The sequence below is a fragment of the Corella eumyota genome, chromosome 2 (genome assembly GCF_963082875.1).
Source record: "Corella eumyota chromosome 2, kaCorEumy4.1, whole genome shotgun sequence".
NCBI lineage: Eukaryota > Metazoa > Chordata > Ascidiacea > Phlebobranchia > Corellidae > Corella > Corella eumyota.
Window position 1 is genome coordinate 2,192,535 of NC_137491.1, and position 17,035 is coordinate 2,209,569.

General features: G+C 29.5%; 2 protein-coding genes across 2 annotated transcripts; one reads left to right on the top strand and one right to left on the bottom strand.

Annotated features, from left to right (window-relative positions):
• Positions 1-1,679: 1,679 nt before the first annotated feature.
• Positions 1,680-6,702, bottom strand: LOC145741523 (nascent polypeptide-associated complex subunit alpha-like). Its single transcript, XM_082559120.1, has 9 exons — positions 6,584-6,702; positions 6,478-6,499; positions 5,875-5,904; positions 4,937-5,085; positions 4,393-4,470; positions 3,648-3,794; positions 3,094-3,216; positions 2,576-2,698; positions 1,680-1,926 (listed from the first exon to the last, which is right to left on the bottom strand). The coding sequence occupies exons 1-9, from the start codon at positions 6,623-6,625 to the stop codon at positions 1,909-1,911; spliced, it is 732 nt and encodes a 243-aa protein (XP_082415246.1). The 5' UTR covers positions 6,626-6,702; the 3' UTR covers positions 1,680-1,908.
• Positions 6,703-11,675: 4,973 nt separating this feature from the next.
• Positions 11,676-15,282, top strand: LOC145743399 (uncharacterized). The gene is made up of 3 exons (XM_082561349.1): positions 11,676-12,378; positions 14,013-14,137; positions 14,577-15,282. The coding sequence occupies exons 1-3, from the start codon at positions 12,324-12,326 to the stop codon at positions 14,955-14,957; spliced, it is 561 nt and encodes a 186-aa protein (XP_082417475.1). The 5' UTR covers positions 11,676-12,323; the 3' UTR covers positions 14,958-15,282.
• Positions 15,283-17,035: the final 1,753 nt, after the last annotated feature.

Below are 17,035 nucleotides of genomic sequence, written 5' to 3' on the forward strand. Positions count from 1 at the left end.
AAGAAAACCACGTTAAATATCTGCATGCTAAGAACTCAACACAAATAAAACGGCTAAATAAATTTGCTTGCAAGACTTGTAAAATACCTTTTCCTAGCAAAGCTAAATTAGATCGTCACAAGCTTTATCATACGCGATCTTTTAAATGTGAAGTCTGCAATGCTACCTTTAATAGAAGTGAAAAATTACGAGAACATTACACTGTGCATAAAGAAGATGGCAGTTTTATATGCAACCTCTGCAGTGCTGCGTTTATAACAACAGACAACTTAGAGAAACATTTAAAAAACGAACATAATCCCGATAATATATGCTCCGAAAAATCAATACAATGTCCCGTTTGTTTCATGAGCTTTTCATACAAAGCACATTTCAAAAAACATTATGATGTTGAGCATAAGATCTCATATTGGTGCGAATTTTGCGGAACAACTTCTTGTTCGGAAGAGGCGTTAATAAGACACACTCAAAAACATGTTTTAGAGCCCCCTTATTTTTGTATGATGTGTGATGTTGTCTACAATGAATTCCACAAAATTGAAGATCATGAATGTAGTACGATGGGGGGACCAGATGATATTATTGTTGTTAAAGTTGTAACCGAAGATTCACTCAAAATTCCTGAAGAAATTGATCAAAACGATCAACAAATTGCAATTGAAATTCTTCGGAAATTTGACCAGCGAGGTCGCAAAAGAAAAATGGCTGAAAACTCTGATATTGTGTCGATAAAACGTCAACGAAACACAGAATCATTATTTCAAAATCAAAATAAATATGGTTGTCAGCGGTGTTTTAAATCTTTTAATTTATTATCAGATTTAAAAAATCATTTTACTATTTATCATTCTACCTCAATTAAGAACAACATAGATGTAAAGAAATCCGAAAATGAAATAACTAGTAAAGTTTGCAGTGAAAAATTGTTGAACAAACAAAGATTGGAAGATCACTTTAAAAATAAGCATTCTGTGTCTAACAAACCAATTTCTAAACAAACTTTAGAGATCAATAATAATATTAAAGCTAATAATTTGCAAGTTGAAAATGAAAAATTATTAACTTCTGATATAATAAAGAATACTTCAACAGTTTGTCCATTATGCGATACTCTATTTACAAGTAAAAATGAATTGAATAACCATGCATGTAATAATAACCTAGATTCAATTGATTTTTTGGATAAATTTTTATCTGGTAAAAATGATTTACTCGAGGACAAATCTTTAAATGATATTTTAACAAATGACACGAAAAATTGGAACCAAGTTTAATTATTCGATATCTGTTAACTAAAGTTGTAAATATGTTATTTTAAAATTTTTAGTAGAGTTAGTTTTTTTTACTGAATCTAACTAATAAATCTTTATTTGATTTGTTAATTTGTGTTGTTCTTCCGAATATTAGGTATGTTTTTCAATTCAGCATTTTTGCAAATTTATTAAAAACATATAAGGCTAATATTTAAGGGGTTAAAATATTTGTACGGGTATATTAACGTTTAAAAATTTTAAACCATTTCAAAAGTTTAAGTTTTTAAAATGTATTAAACATTACACAATAGGAATAGGTCTACCTTTTTAAAAAAAACACACTTAATAATTTAAGCTACAGCCTTAACTAACTAAAAATCATTTTTGGCTAAATCGCTTTGGTCGACTAACCCTAGTTCACAAGAAATCCAATATTTTACACAATTCAATCCTTTTTATTTAACATCAGAACTTCTAGTGTTGACAATACTTTTACAATCTGGTTATGGAAACTGCAACATGCAAACTTCTAACAAGCATAGCAGCGTGCTTGAAACTAGCACAAAAACTTAATTTTTTTAACTTTGGAAATAATATCATGGGTTGATCTGAATTTAAGAACTTATATTTACACAATTGAACCTTGAAGCTCATACTAGCTCATCGTTAGTTCCTGTAAACAAAAAAAAGATGGTAATATGTTTATTTGTTATTGGCAACAGGCCAATCACCAGTCCTGTAGGTTTCATTGAATTTGTCAAAATATAGTCGCAATTAATACATAAGGGTGAAAATGTAAGCACACACCAGAATTGCATTTTTTTTCTTTAAATGCCTTTACTCGGATATACACATATACATTGTTCACTTAGTCTTATAATATATAAATAAACTAATTATAATGCAAAACCCTGTTTTGCATATTTTAAAAAGAATACTTAAATTTATTGTCAAACTTTTGTTACAATTTAATATATTGCTCTATAAATCCGAATAAAAACTTGAATCTAAGTTCGATTTCCACTAATTGCAAATAACTACAGCTTAATTATAAAAAAAAGCAATTACATATTTTCTTTTACTTGAACAACATAAAACTGGCATTAAATAATTAAAAAAAATTACAATATCTTTAACATTTTAAGAATTGGTTAGTTTTGTTATCTTAAACTACTAAAATAAAAGACTGGACAAATATATATCATGATGTCTATATTACCCAAAGACTTTTAAACTAAGACCAAAATAAGATACTAATATAAGATTTTGAGAATTTTTTTCTTACAATTAACTCTCCAAAATTGGGAATAAATAAAACTTACCATGATGGCGTTGACGATGTCGTTGTTGTTACTCTTCAGAGCTCTGATAGCTTTGTTCTTGGACACCCCGGCCTGCTGCACAACCAACTCGATATCCTTTGCTTCTACTTCTGTATCACTCACCTAGAAGTAAAAGATAAAACATTTAAGATTAAATCATGCAAAATGTTGACTTGGCTGATAATTAAAAACTTAATAACTTAAAAATATTATTTATTGGCTGTGAAGTTTTTAAAATATCAGTGTAGAAAGTAACAAATTTTGAAAAGAAATACTTCAACCAGTTAAAAAAATTCATCTTTACACAATCTCATAAAGTTTAATTCCAATTAAACCAAAGTTGTAACCCCGATCCCAAATAAAACAAGCGTTGTAACACCACTCCCAAATACAACAAAGGTTGTAACCCCAATACAACAAGGGGTTGTGATCCCAATAAAATTGTTGTGTTTAGTTGTGACCTCAAACACAACAAGGGTTGTAACACATACAAACACAACAACAGTTGTAACTTATACCTCTTCTTCGTCACTCTCTTCTTGAACGACAGGAACAGTTGTTGCTGACTCAGCAGCAGTTGGAGTTTTGTTCTTAAACTTCTCGGCAGCTGCAAGTTGTGCCTGGGTGGAAAGATCTTCAATCTAAAAAATCAAATAAAAGTTAAAAAAAAGTAAAAAGTGAAATAATTTTGTAAAAAAAGTTGTTTGTAGTATTGTATATATTTAGAGATGTTATTGGTATCTATACAGAGACAAATAGATCAAATGTACAGTAAACAGATATTAAATAGATCGCACTACGAAATAAAATCTTAATGGGTGGGTTTTGATGTATTTAAGTCTTTAAATTTAATAGATAGATATAAGTTTTAGTTCTTAGTCAGAGGTTTGGAAAATAAATGTTTTAAAACTTCTATTTTAAAGTTTGACAATTTTGCCACTTTTAAAAAAATTTTTCCAAGAAAAATTAAAAAGTTGGATCTAATAAATAATATACATAATAATATATATAATATAAAAAAAAATTTAGCTTTTTATGTAAAAAATTCACAACAAATTTATAAATAACTTGCCTTAGCTTCACCAAATACAATGTAAGTATCAGAAGCTGGACTCTTGTAAATATCGGGTTTTGTTATCACAAACAAAATATTCTTTGACTTCCTGATGGTCACTCGGTTGATTCCTGTCACCAGTTTCAATCCAAGTTTGGACATTGCCTAAAATTGTAAAACAAAATAAGAAAAATTTTTTTCTATAAAACTTTATTTAATATATTGGTCGATAGCACGCCCTTCTATCAGTATTTTATTATCACAATATGGTCACAACTTTTTTTTTCCATATCACCATAAGGTGATAGGTTTTTTATATTTTTTATTGGGAAAGGGTGTGCTGTTATGACGTGTTTAGAGCTATCCGTAAACGCCGGGCTCAAGGGCGAATAGTGTGACGTTGGTGCGGCTCGAACCCGAAACCTTTCGGCCCGTAGTCCGACACCATGACTGGTTCGCCACACTACCGGACTATGGTCACAACCCTTAACCAATATTTGACCCCGATAATTTACCCAAGCACCACCAATGGCTGTTTTATTTATTTTGTGGGCAAATAAATTGAACATGCACAGATTAACCGCCAAGCTTCATATCATATTGCTTTTTAAAAATTACTAAAACTTTAAATTAAGCAAAATAAAAAAAATTATATATATTTTTTTTGTCCATCTTTAATAGGCTACCAAAATGCTTTCGATTTACACCTTAAAACATTACAAAGTATAACATTCTTTTTATAACTATAACGAAAAAAGTTTACCTTTCTTGCTTTCTTTTCACTTCTACTTTGTTTTGATTTTCCACCAGCAGCATCTCCAGTTGCAGCAGGTTCTAACATCTAAAAAAACAACAAAATAATTTCAAATTTTTTTTTCTAAATTATATACATTTATTCAAACCAGTATTATAATTATTTTTTTTTTTTTTTATCAAACTAAAAGTGAATTTTTTTAACAATAAGTCATTCTGACATAAAAAGGGGAATCAATTATATATAATTTATCATACAAAATTGGTATAAGTTAGGTAATAAAGAAAAGGCAAGCTAAGATTATGATAACATTATACAAAAAAATATATGACAATAATGGTTTATTTTTAAATAAGTATATGTTTATAATTTAAAAGGTTAATGAAAAAACATCTTTAACACAAATTTAACTCAAAATGTTAAGCTAAAACTAAAAAAAAGTTAATACCATGCTTAAGATTTAAAAAAAATTTTTGAAGTTTTATTAAAATCTGCTATTTACTTAAAATTAATTAACTTTTAATATATTTAAACACTTGGAAGTAAAACAAACCTCATTTACACCAGGGATTGAAGTGACTGGATCAGTGGAGTTGGTTGTTTGTGGGTTAGCTGGAATTTCAGCTGTGGTGATCGTTGGTTCCGGATTCTCGTCCAAATCAGGAATCGATTCATCATCACTGTCCGACTCTGTAGCTGAATCTAAAAATTTTAAATTAATAAAAGTTTAGTTTGGGTAGTACTAAAATACGGGATGCGGGAAGTTGCGGGGTGCAGAAAATACTGAGGGCGTATGTAAACGTTAACAAAAAATTGCTGAATGCAGAAAAGGACGGAACTCTTATACCCTTCCCTAATCTTTCCTTGCATTTTATAGTCAACTTCGCATCATTTCTTGACCTTTGAAGTCAATTCTGCATTACCCCTTAGCCCTTTAAATAAATACAGCAATCATCCTGTAAAAAAGTACATAAATTCCGCTTGGTCCCGCATATCGTGAATTTTTGTTAACGTTTACATACCGTCCCGCACTATCCCGCATCCCGTGCTTTAGTGTTGTCCTTTAGTTTTTCCTAATTTAAAAAATTCTGGAATTTACGGCTAATAATAAGTTATTTTTAACATCAGTAAAGTAATATGTTGTAAAAAAATTAAAAAAAAAGAAAACAGAGTTAGTAGAAAAAGGCTAAATTTCCATTTTCTAGATTGATTTATGTAAGATAGTAAAAAATTAAAACATGTTCTTTAAGCTTGTTAAACACTTGATATAAGGATAAGAAAACACCCACACAATAATACAGTTTATACAAGGAAAGTTAATATAAACCTTATTATAAAAAAACAATATAATATCCCAAACTGCCACAGACAACTCGAGACTGGGTCGAAGTAACTGATGTTACTTTATATTTAGGTAGGGTATTCGACTTTCCCACATCGACGATAAAGATATATATGTATAAAAAAAAATTAAAAAAAATATTTATATACCTGCTTTTGCTTCCACTACTGGAACAACTTCTAAAAAAATAAATTTTTTAAATGTTAAAATCAATTATTCAGCTATTTAAAATTCTTTTAGTGATTTCTTATATATATATATTTATATATAAAAGTTTAACATGCACCAGTAACAGTTACACACTAACAATGTAGAAAATAAAATATATATTCCAAAAAATTCAGCAACAGAACTATGACAAAATTCTTTTTTTTTTTTAAGGAACCATAGCTTATTGTCCAGTCTGGAAAGTAGGGCAGCGTGCTAGGACAAGATTTTTTTCGTTGAAAAAAATGCACGCTTAAAATTGGCGTTTTGCACGCCTGGCTTTAAAGGTTAATTTAAAACTGAAGGTAAATACGCTAACATAAATCCTGGGTGCACGCGTAGACCAAAAATTTTAGTACGCGTGCACGCACGGTCAAGCCAATTTTTACGCTTGCACGCACGAGATCTCGTCAAAAATTGCCCTACTTTCCAGACTGGCTTATTGTTGATTTAAAAACGGTTTTTATAATTAATATATACAAAAGAATATACATTTTGCACAACCCAACACATAAAAAAATTAAATAAAACTTTTAAAATCTCACCATCGGTGTTTTGTTCTTCAACCTAAATAGAAAAAAATAAATGATTTAAATAAAAAAAATTAAATTTTTAAATTTAATATTTTAAAACCAGATTTAAAAAAATTACCTGAGTAATTTCTTCAATTTTTGCTTGTGCAACTTCTGCCATTTTATTTTTGTGTAAGTTTAATAAACTAAAGCTAAATCTAGTGACTAAAAATTTACCTAAAACAAAAATTTTTCAGAAAAATTTGCGCAACAATTTACGGTAATTTAAATATAGTAATATAGCCTTAACATACACTAAAATACTTTTTTGTACAAATAGTTTTACAAATAAATACTTCTTGAAAACTGTTATGATATAAAGCCAAGCTAGTAATTCGAATTTTAATCATAAAAAGGAAAAAACTAATTCGTAAAATTAAAAAAAAGTTTCAGCTGCTCGCACGTTTTTTTTACACTTCTCCAAATTTTACCCGTCATGTGGCGCAATTTCTAACTTATTTTTCCAAACGGCGCCTTTATAGAAAATGTTTATCCTCTTACAGTAATTATTCAAAAAATAAAACTTGTCCTTAACAATTTTCTGTTTAATTTATATTATATTTAATACTTATGCAGAAATTATTACAATATAACAATCTTTTTTTTAAAGGAAAATGTTAACAGGGTAAAATTAATTGATATATTTTGATAAACAAATATGTGTTTGATTTAGAAGCAAAAGAGTTAGAAGGTTATTTGGTAATTGTAAGCACACAACCCCATCAATTCACACATTTTTAGATAGGTTTCATCCTATATTAAAAGAAACATAAAAATTTAGTTAAACTTAAAACTATAGAAATGTTTAGCAAAAAATATTGTTTTTAAACGTATGAAAAAACATTACTAAAAAATGCCTTAAATACTACATATTTTATTTTTTGGAGAATAACAGTCAGTTTTACCTTGGTTGGAGGTGTCCAACAATCAATCATTTCTTCTCTTTCCTCTTCTTGTTCTTCTACATGAGTCTGATTTTTTGCCTTAAATTTCTTTAAAACAATTTAATTTCAAAGTTTTTAGAAATTTAAAAAAAATTATATTTTTTCATGGTGATATTTTAAAGACGGTTGAAAGTAATTATAACATGCTTTTGATAAGTTTTAAATAGTAATAAATTAGTTGTAAGATATTAAAATGTAGTAATACTATTATAATTTATGATTATTGAATGATGTTAAAAAAAAATTTGTTATTGTATTCACCAAAGTTAAAAAAACTTGGAAAATTTACAACAATTTGCCAAATGTTATAGGTTATAGGTTTTTGAACAAGTAAATCAAGTTTTATGTTCTTGTTAAAAATTATTTAAACGTTTACTTACTTCAATAAAGGTAATGTAGTTCCATTCAGCCACTTGGCGCTGAATAAAGTTGTGTTGCGCATGGAAATAGCTTTCACACTAAAATGTATTTAAATTTAATGTTTATTAAGTATTCAAACTATAAAATTTAATGCAGAGGTTGTTAAGATTCACAAAAACCGGCAGCGTGGTGTTGTGGTAAGAACACTTACTACATGTGGTCATGGGTTTAATCCCCACTGCCCTGCTGTAGCGCCCTTGTGTAAGGCGCTATAAACGGTATGAACTTCTGCTGAGCAAGCACTTAATCAACAGCATAATTACCGGGCAATTATAGTTTCTATAATATCCCAAACTGCCACAGGCAACTCAAGACTGGGTCGGGGTAACTGATATACTCCATGTTTAAGTCGCGCATTCGACTTTGCCACATCGGGAATAAAGATATATACTAAAAAAAATGTGGTTTATTATCGTGAAACCATTTAGTTAAAATTTATTACGGTGTCATTTGAGTTAAAAAAAAAATTTTAAAGTTGTGAAAAATTACCAGACCGTCTTCAGTATAAGCAGGATTACGCGAGCAAATATCCATCAAAGTTTTATCAAAGTCTAAACTCATATCCTCCATATGTAGACTTGCTTCCATTGTGCAGTTTCTGCAGCTGTCCAACTCTAGCCCCTCCTGCCAAAAAACGTAAGTTTTTTTAAAAGTATGGCGCGGTGCGGTAAAGCGCCTTGTATCCCACCTTAAAGATCAACCGCTTAAAACTAAGATATTTGTAAACGGACCTATAGCGGTGTTATTATAATGTGTGATACAAATGGTTTTTTATCACCCTTTTTCAATTAATAACACTAAAAATTTTAAGGTGTGATATTTAAAGAATTCCAAATTACATGAAAATGAGTTTGGTTCAAAAAACAAAAAAGTGAAATAGCTTTTTATATTGAAAAGTTACAGCGGTTATCGTGACAACATTTGCACGAATTGATAACACTTAAGATAAAAGTAAGTAAACGAGCACTTGATTATACATCTATAAAGTAAAAACATCTGAACTTACAATTAAACGGGAGTCGTATTCCACATCTGCTGATTCAGGAGCACACGCTCCGGACTCGATACAACATATTTCAGGATGAGATAACTAAATTTGAATTAAAATAATTTTAAAATATTATCACAATTTGAACCAATATTAGAAACATTTTGTACAATGTTTGTTTATTAAAAAATAAAAGCAATTGACAGAATAGTTTTTTTTGTATATATCTTTATCCTCGATGTGGGAAAGTCGAATGCGCGACTTAAACATAGAGTAACATTAGTTTTTCCAACCCAGTCTCGAGTTACCTTTAGCAGTTTGGGATATTATGGATTGAAATATAATAATTAAGCTGCTGATTGAGTGCTGGCTCAGCAGGAGTTCGTACCGTTTATAACGCTTTACTCAAGGACGCTACAGCATGAGATCACTAGGGATCAAACCCAAGATCTTGTGTATGGTAGGAGAGTGACCACTACACCACGCTGCCGAAATTTAAGGCAACAAAGCTTAAAAATATTCAAAACTGTCAAAGTCAACTTAAGAAAGAAGTCGTCGGCCTTTTCACATCAACAATAAATTTATACAAAAAAATTGTTCAGGTTAAGAACTACCCACTTACCCTTTCTACAACAGCCCCCATAATTTTCTGGGAGACCGTCACCATCGACATTGTACACTTAAAAAAATGGTTGGTTTGCAAAAAGTTATTATCAAAAAAAAAATTATTTCTATTTATACATAAGATGTTATGGTAAAAATATTTTCGCAAAATTTTTCGTCTTGTAATACATTTTCTAAAATATATTTACATATTGCAGAAGATTTTCGTCATTAATATTTTCACATAAAGCTGAAGCCATTGTTGAAGTTGTTTCTATATAAAATGGTTGATATTCTAACATTTGGCAAGTGCTGTTTACTTGCTTTAAACATTGATCGCAGTTACTCTATTAACAACAATAAAACAAAATTTAGTTTACATAAAACTTGAATTGCTTCATCATTAGTAGAAATTTTAACTTAGTAAGGTTGTTTTTTTTTATCCTCGATGTGGGAAGATCGAATGCGCGACCTAAACATAGAGTAACATTAGTTGCCCCGACCCAGTCTCGAGTTGGCTGTGGCAGTTTGGGATATTATAGATTATAATTGCCCGGTAATTTTGCAGCTGATTTAAGTGTTGGCTCAGCAGGAGTTCATACCGTTTATAGCGCCTTACTCAAGGGCGCTACAGCATGAGATCAGCGGGGATTAAACCCACGACATCGTGTGTGGTGTAGCAAGTGTTCTTACCACTACACCACGCTGTCGGTGAAAAGAAAATACTTTGAACAAAATTACCAGTTGTGGAATTTGAAAGGTTAATGGAATGCTGCTTTCTCCCCTATCATGATCTTGTTCAACTTCTTCACAATGTGTTCGGTAGATTGCTGAAAAACAATTACATTTTAGGGGTTTTGTAAACATAAAAAACAGTGTGATACATTAATTATGGCATTGGAGGCCGAAACGTTTCGAGTTTGAGCCGCACCAATGTCACATAACTCGCCCTTGAGCTCGGCGTTTATGGATAGCTCAAACACGTCACAATAGCAAACTTTTTCCCAAAAAAACAAGGTATTTTTCTATAAAAATACTAAAACGAAAAAAGGCAGTAACCAAAACATACTATATACATTTACTCAAATTAATAAAATGTTAAACAATAACTCTGATACATCTAGTATAGTTTTTATATTTTACAAATTTCAGTTAGCTTTATTGATTATTTAACTTACCAATTACAAAAACTAGAACTAGTACCCAAGCCTTCATTTTAACGTTTAACTTAAAACAAACAATATTAAATGTGTTACGTTTTGTAAAGTGTAAATTTTATTTCACATGCTATTGGCATCATTTGATTTCCTACAATTTTTCGATTTCCGATTTTTGAACAAAAATTCACAACCTTTTGTAAGTTTGTGTTTTTTCGTCATTTTTTTATGGATTTAAAACAGTTAAATATAAAAGCCTTATTAACATAAAAATGTGTATATTTTTTGGGTAGGATAAATAATTATTTAATAAAACTGGATTTGTATGAGTTGTTTACTTCTTCACTTCGAGGACAAATTAAATTTTATTAAAATTATTTAAAATTGTTACGTCATATTACATAACAATGCTAATATGGCCACGATTAAAATGCAAATTTCCTTAAAAATTCAACATTAAAACTTTTATTTTGTAACATTTTCGCATATTTGAAGCAATATATGAATAACATAACTAAAGTAATAAACATTTCTAGTTTCCAGTAATGTTTTTAACAAAAATTTGTTTTCCATTTCGGTTCTAGAGTTCTGAAATTTACACATCAAACTCCAGATTTTTCTTAAAAATCCTTGCAAAAAGAAACGCTCAAAAATCAACGGAAGAACATATATTAGTGAAGCGGTTATTACTAAAGTAAAGTAACATTCATGGTTAAATTGAAGCCTAGCGTTGCTTGCTGTTATCCATACGTTAAACAAGGCGACATAAAAGATAAAAAATGATGTTGAATAACCCAGCAAAAATATAATATTGGTAAAAACCAGTTTATGTACTTGGTCCTTTTTAGATTTCATGATGACCCACTGATTAAATATTCATTTTAAAACATAGAATTAGCAAAACCTGTAAACGTCAACTTGAAAAATGTGCTTTAGGTGCTTTTTAAAGTACTTAAGTACCTTAATCCAAAGATGAAAATTCACTTAATATAAAAAGCTAGCCATAGCCATAGAACTTTTGCTTTTATAGTTTATAATTAAGTTTGCCTGAAAAGGTCATAAATTTCGTTAAAATTGTGTTTTGTTATTTTTCTGGCGCGAAAAACCATTGGTAAAATGGAGGTATGAAAAATGAAAGAACTGCAAAATAGCAGAATTAAAAATGTTATGCAGAAAATAAAGAAAGTTTGCGTTATCATAATTTAAATATTTGTACAAGAACGAAATGATTAAACTAAATTTTTTATGATAAATTTAACGACTAGGTTTCAAGTTTAAAATCACTTAGTTCAGTTAGATGCAAAGCAATAAAGTAAAGCATTAAAAACAAATTGAATTTAAAAAAGGCTGGCCATTTTTTTACAATATTTAATAATAAACATAAAACACCAACTAAACAAAGCCTAAATACGAACGCAAAAATCTATTTTAGTCCCACTAAATCAGCCAGAACCAGCTCTATTTGCTAAACCATAAAGTAACGGACATCTATTAATTTCAAATTGATGTATTTACGAGGCCTAGGAAAAAACGTTTCGTCGGAAAACAAATAACATGATGACGGTATTCTCATAAAAATTGTTTTTACCATTCTGGTAAGCTACGTTGGTCAGCTTAACATTAAAAGGCTAAATATTGTAATAATATTAAATAGGAGAAAATACAGAAATAAGGGTTTTTTATAGTTGGAAATTTTGGAAAAGGAAAATGGAAAAAAGAATTCGTTTTTCGACAAATGAAGATTCTTCACGAAAATCAAATGGTGAGAAATTACTTATATATTTTTAGTTAGCACTATAGTGTTTAAATTACCAGCCAATACAAAAGTTTATACTTATCTAAAAACAAGCTAAAATTATTGATTTATTTAATGAAGTACGCTTGTTTAAATCACAATACTAAATTTGAAATCTATTTAAAAAAGTTAATCCACAAACCGGGCTTTTTTAACTTTAGAAAAATTGCATGAGTTTAATAATTATGTTTACCTAACTTTCAATTTATAACCTTTGGCCTGTCCAGTTGATACAACTTCTGTGAGTTTTAATTTAAAAATTAATTTCGCATTTATAACTACAGCGCACTTACAGGTAGCAAATATTGTAAGCCATTAAACAACTTAGTTAGTGCTACTTCAAAACCACAAAAAAATATCAAAAACAGAAAAGATCAAATATTAACTTTACGTCAAAACAAAATTACGTGTTTTTCGCATAAATTGTCGTGGGTTTTTTCAGTGAATTATAAATCATTACTGTTTTTTTTCATCTTATGAATGGTGTTATTGTGTTTGTAAATTTTAATTAGAGTCTATGTGTTAAAAATATTTGTTTAGAGCACAACGTTATAATAATTTCCAATACTGTCATAAATTTAACTTTATTTGGCCCAATGTACATAGTACAATAAGTACAGGATCTCATTTAAAACTTAGAACACTTTCAACAATTTTAAATACCGCTGGTCGATATACTCTTTAAGTTAAATATATTAAAACAGACAAGATAATGAATGTTACACCCAGTATGGTTTAACATGCCACTTTAAAGGCTTGGTTTAATTTGATTAACTTTGTTTTTGTTCTTTAAGTATATATAACACATGGTATGGGTTGGGCCTTTTATTGTTTTTTTCCTATCGATCGCTAATTTTAAATTCTTATGTCAACTAAATAAAATTTTAAACAAATCCATAAAACATCACGTTGAACAAATATGTATACGCTTTGAAACGTTTACGAGATTCGTAAACGTTTGTTAACCTTACCCAACTTTGCCAGCCTATTAGACTATGGTCTAACCACAGCACTATATTATATTTTACCATCTTGGTTTAGTTGTAGGGTTAAAAATAAACCTAACCGCCTTAAATTATTTTTATTATTATTACAAGCTTGTTAATGTGTCAAGTTGGAGTTGAAATTTGCATGTTAAGCTATTAAGCAAAATGCCAATAAATTAAATCTAGCATTTCGCATGCAAAATTATTCACCCTACACAAGCAGTCTTTTATATTAATTTTGATGTTTATTATTGCATACTTGTAAATCTGCCAACTTTGTGTTAAATTTGCATATAAAGCTATATTGCAACATACTGTTTACGTAATTTAAACTTGACATATATACACTTTATTTACCTTACACAAACAGTTCTTTTTATATTAATTTTAATTTTTTAAAGCTTATTGAGAATCCAGGATTACTGAAAATTAATGTCAACAAAACGCTTAAAAATAATGGGACGGTTAAATTATTCGTTTTCATTAAATTATTTGTCAAAAATTCGCATAAAATAGATGATTTTAATTAATTTCCGTTTTATTTTTTTACATTTCACATTTTAAACCAATATATTATTATTAATAAATTGACATTAAAAATTTCTTTATTATTAGGTGTCCAATACTCAAGCGCTAAAAATAACGGATCAGTTCGAAATGCGAAAGGTCCGCGGAAAATAATGGATCCACGGGATGCAAAAAAGAATCCGAAAAGAATAGCTGATCCACGTGATATCAAAGTAATAAAAATATATTTAAGATAAATGCATTCTTATCCTACTTTTAAAATACAAAAAAGTTTTCGAGTCGGAACACTTGACCTTACTACGTGACGTCATGTGTTCGATCCCCACTGCTGTAATGTTGTATTGCCCTAGAGTAAGGTGCCACAAACGGTGTAAACTCTTGCTAAGCCAGCACTTAACCAACAGTTTAATTTTTAAAAAACCACAATAAATAATATTTCAAATTGCCAAAGTTAACACCAAAAAGGTTGGGGTAACTAATGTTACTCTATGTTTTGGTTGTGAAGTCGTTCTTTCCACATCAAGAATAAATATTTATAAAAAGGTCAATAGGTTAAAAAGTATTTACAATAAATGTGTTTGCATAACTTCAAAACATAGAGAGTTGACAAGTACAACAATTTTAAAAAGTAATTTCCGTTTGCTGTTTAAGGAAGCAAAAACCGGACCAAGGCGGATTGCTGTAAACGGATCAAACGGAAACCGAAGAGCATCTGTGCAACATGTTGCGCCACCTAACGTCAAAATAATTACCCCCGCGCCACAGGAAAAAACACGAATTCGACGACAATCAGCGCCAGCCCTAACAACCCCTCTATCGTTAGAAGATTTACTCAAAGACGGGTGGGAACCAAGCGAAGAAGACCTTGTAAGACTACAGCAGTTAACGATGCAAAAACTTGATAAAAACCGAGGTCAACATAACAATAATAACCATGCTAACTCGCAAAACCGTAATCGCCGAGTTTCATGTATTCCTTCTCATAACGAACTCGAACTTTCAACCTTACAAGAAGAAGAAGAATCGAGTTAGATTGACTTTTTGGGCCCAGGTTCGATTCGCCGTGTTGGTGCTTTTAAAACGCTTTTTAGAAGTCTGTTATATTTATTTAAACAAAGTGTAAAAGCAACTGGACAATATCTTAACATTGTCAAAGTTGTTTTTATTTTAACAAAAAATGTATCTTAAAGATATAAGTTATGTTAATTTAAGGTTACAAATACTTAACTATTTTAAAATCAATTCAAAAACGAAAAAACAATTGTAAAATACTCTGTTTTCTACCTAATTATGTCGCTTTTTCGTATAAGAATTATTTTAATATTATGTTATTTAATTCGCAGTGCATTTTATCAAAAACAAAATTTTAATGCTAAACTTGGTATTTATAAATATTACATAATTCAGTGTTATACAAATTTTTTATTGAGCCGTTCTTTTTTTATCGCTGCAAAAAAAAACTATAAACAAATAAAAAAGTTTAAAAGTTAATTATAAACTATATGGTTGCAACATTCAGTAATACTCCGCTAATGCTAATATTTAAACAATGCATTAACAGGTGTGTCTTGTGATTTTGTGACCATATGTCATATTATATAAATATATAAAATCACATGGTTTAAGTTATCATGCAGCCTTATGTAAACTAGAATTATTATAAAACCACTACTACGACAGATAAAATTCAAAGGCTAAATTGTTATCTTAACATAGAGTTTAAGTTTTAATATTAAAGTACTGAAGCAAAGGATTTAAAGTTGTTGAAATATTTAAGTTAGAAACAACCAAACGAATTTAAAATATGGAAAAACAGATTAGGGCCGAATTGGATTGTCCGATTTGCTTGGAAACGTTTAAAAAACCGATAATAATTTTACCATGTGGACATAATTTATGCAAGATTTGTTTGGATCAATTACCGGGCGATGTTATTACTAAAAAAAGGTAAGGTTTGTATTTTTCTATAGGCAGGGCTAAGCATCACCAAAAAAGGTCCTGGGTTCGATTCCCCTTGTTTTCATGTTGTGATATTTTTAAAAATGATTTAATATTGACTTACCAATTAAAAAAACTAACTAGCAGGCAATTAAAAGACAATAAAACCTGTTCAAAAGTTATTAAATTGTTTAAAGCAATTCAAGATTAATTCTGCATAACAAAAGTTTCTTTTTTTGTATAATAGCTGTGCTTGTAAGTTTGACTTTCTGGCAATAAATAACTAATTACCTTAACTTAAAATTTTATAAAACGTTTATCCTAAACTCTTCTTTTTTAGCTGCCCCAGTTGCCGAAAAACTTTTAAGACGGGAAACGAGGGACTCCCCCGAAATAGAACCTTGGAAAACGTCATTGATCAAATGGACCAATCAAAAGTAAGATAGCATAAAGTTATTTACATCTTTTATATTGTAGTAAAATTTAAAAAAGAGTTAATGTACGTTACAGTATATTATAATGCTATTAGCCTATCTATTTGGTTAAGTAATGTTGGTCCCTTTTTCTTATACAATGGCGCTATAACATGGTAGCAGTGGGGATTAAACCTAGGCTCTTATGTAGTGATGACCTAACCACTATGCTACAATAAAGTAGACCTACAGACTCAAAATATACAACATCAATAAATATATAAATATAATTATGTTACAGTTAGATGACAACACAAAATCGGCCAATAAAGAAACTGCAAAAGTTGATCAAGCTCTCAAGAAACAACAAAAAAATCTTGAAGTTGAGCAATCATTAGGTTGGTTTTCGATTAAAGTATATAAAACGTTTCTTATAAGCTAGTAAAAACTAATTTTATAAGCCTAAGATTACTTAAAAATACTTAAAAATAAATCATTTTTAAATACGCGAAACACAAAAATTCGATTTCTAGAACTTGCTGAAACAGCTATGCAATCTAATAAATTTGCCGAGGCAAAATCAGTCCTTAGCAACGTAATGTACAAGGTCACTGATGTTGAAAAGCTCAAGGTCATGCTCAAAATGGCGGAATGTTCAATCAAATTGAACAAAATGGAAGAAACGAAAGAAATTTGCAGTGAGTTCGTTGCCATAGTTGCATCTATTCAACCAGATCCAAAAGATTGTTATTATCTGCT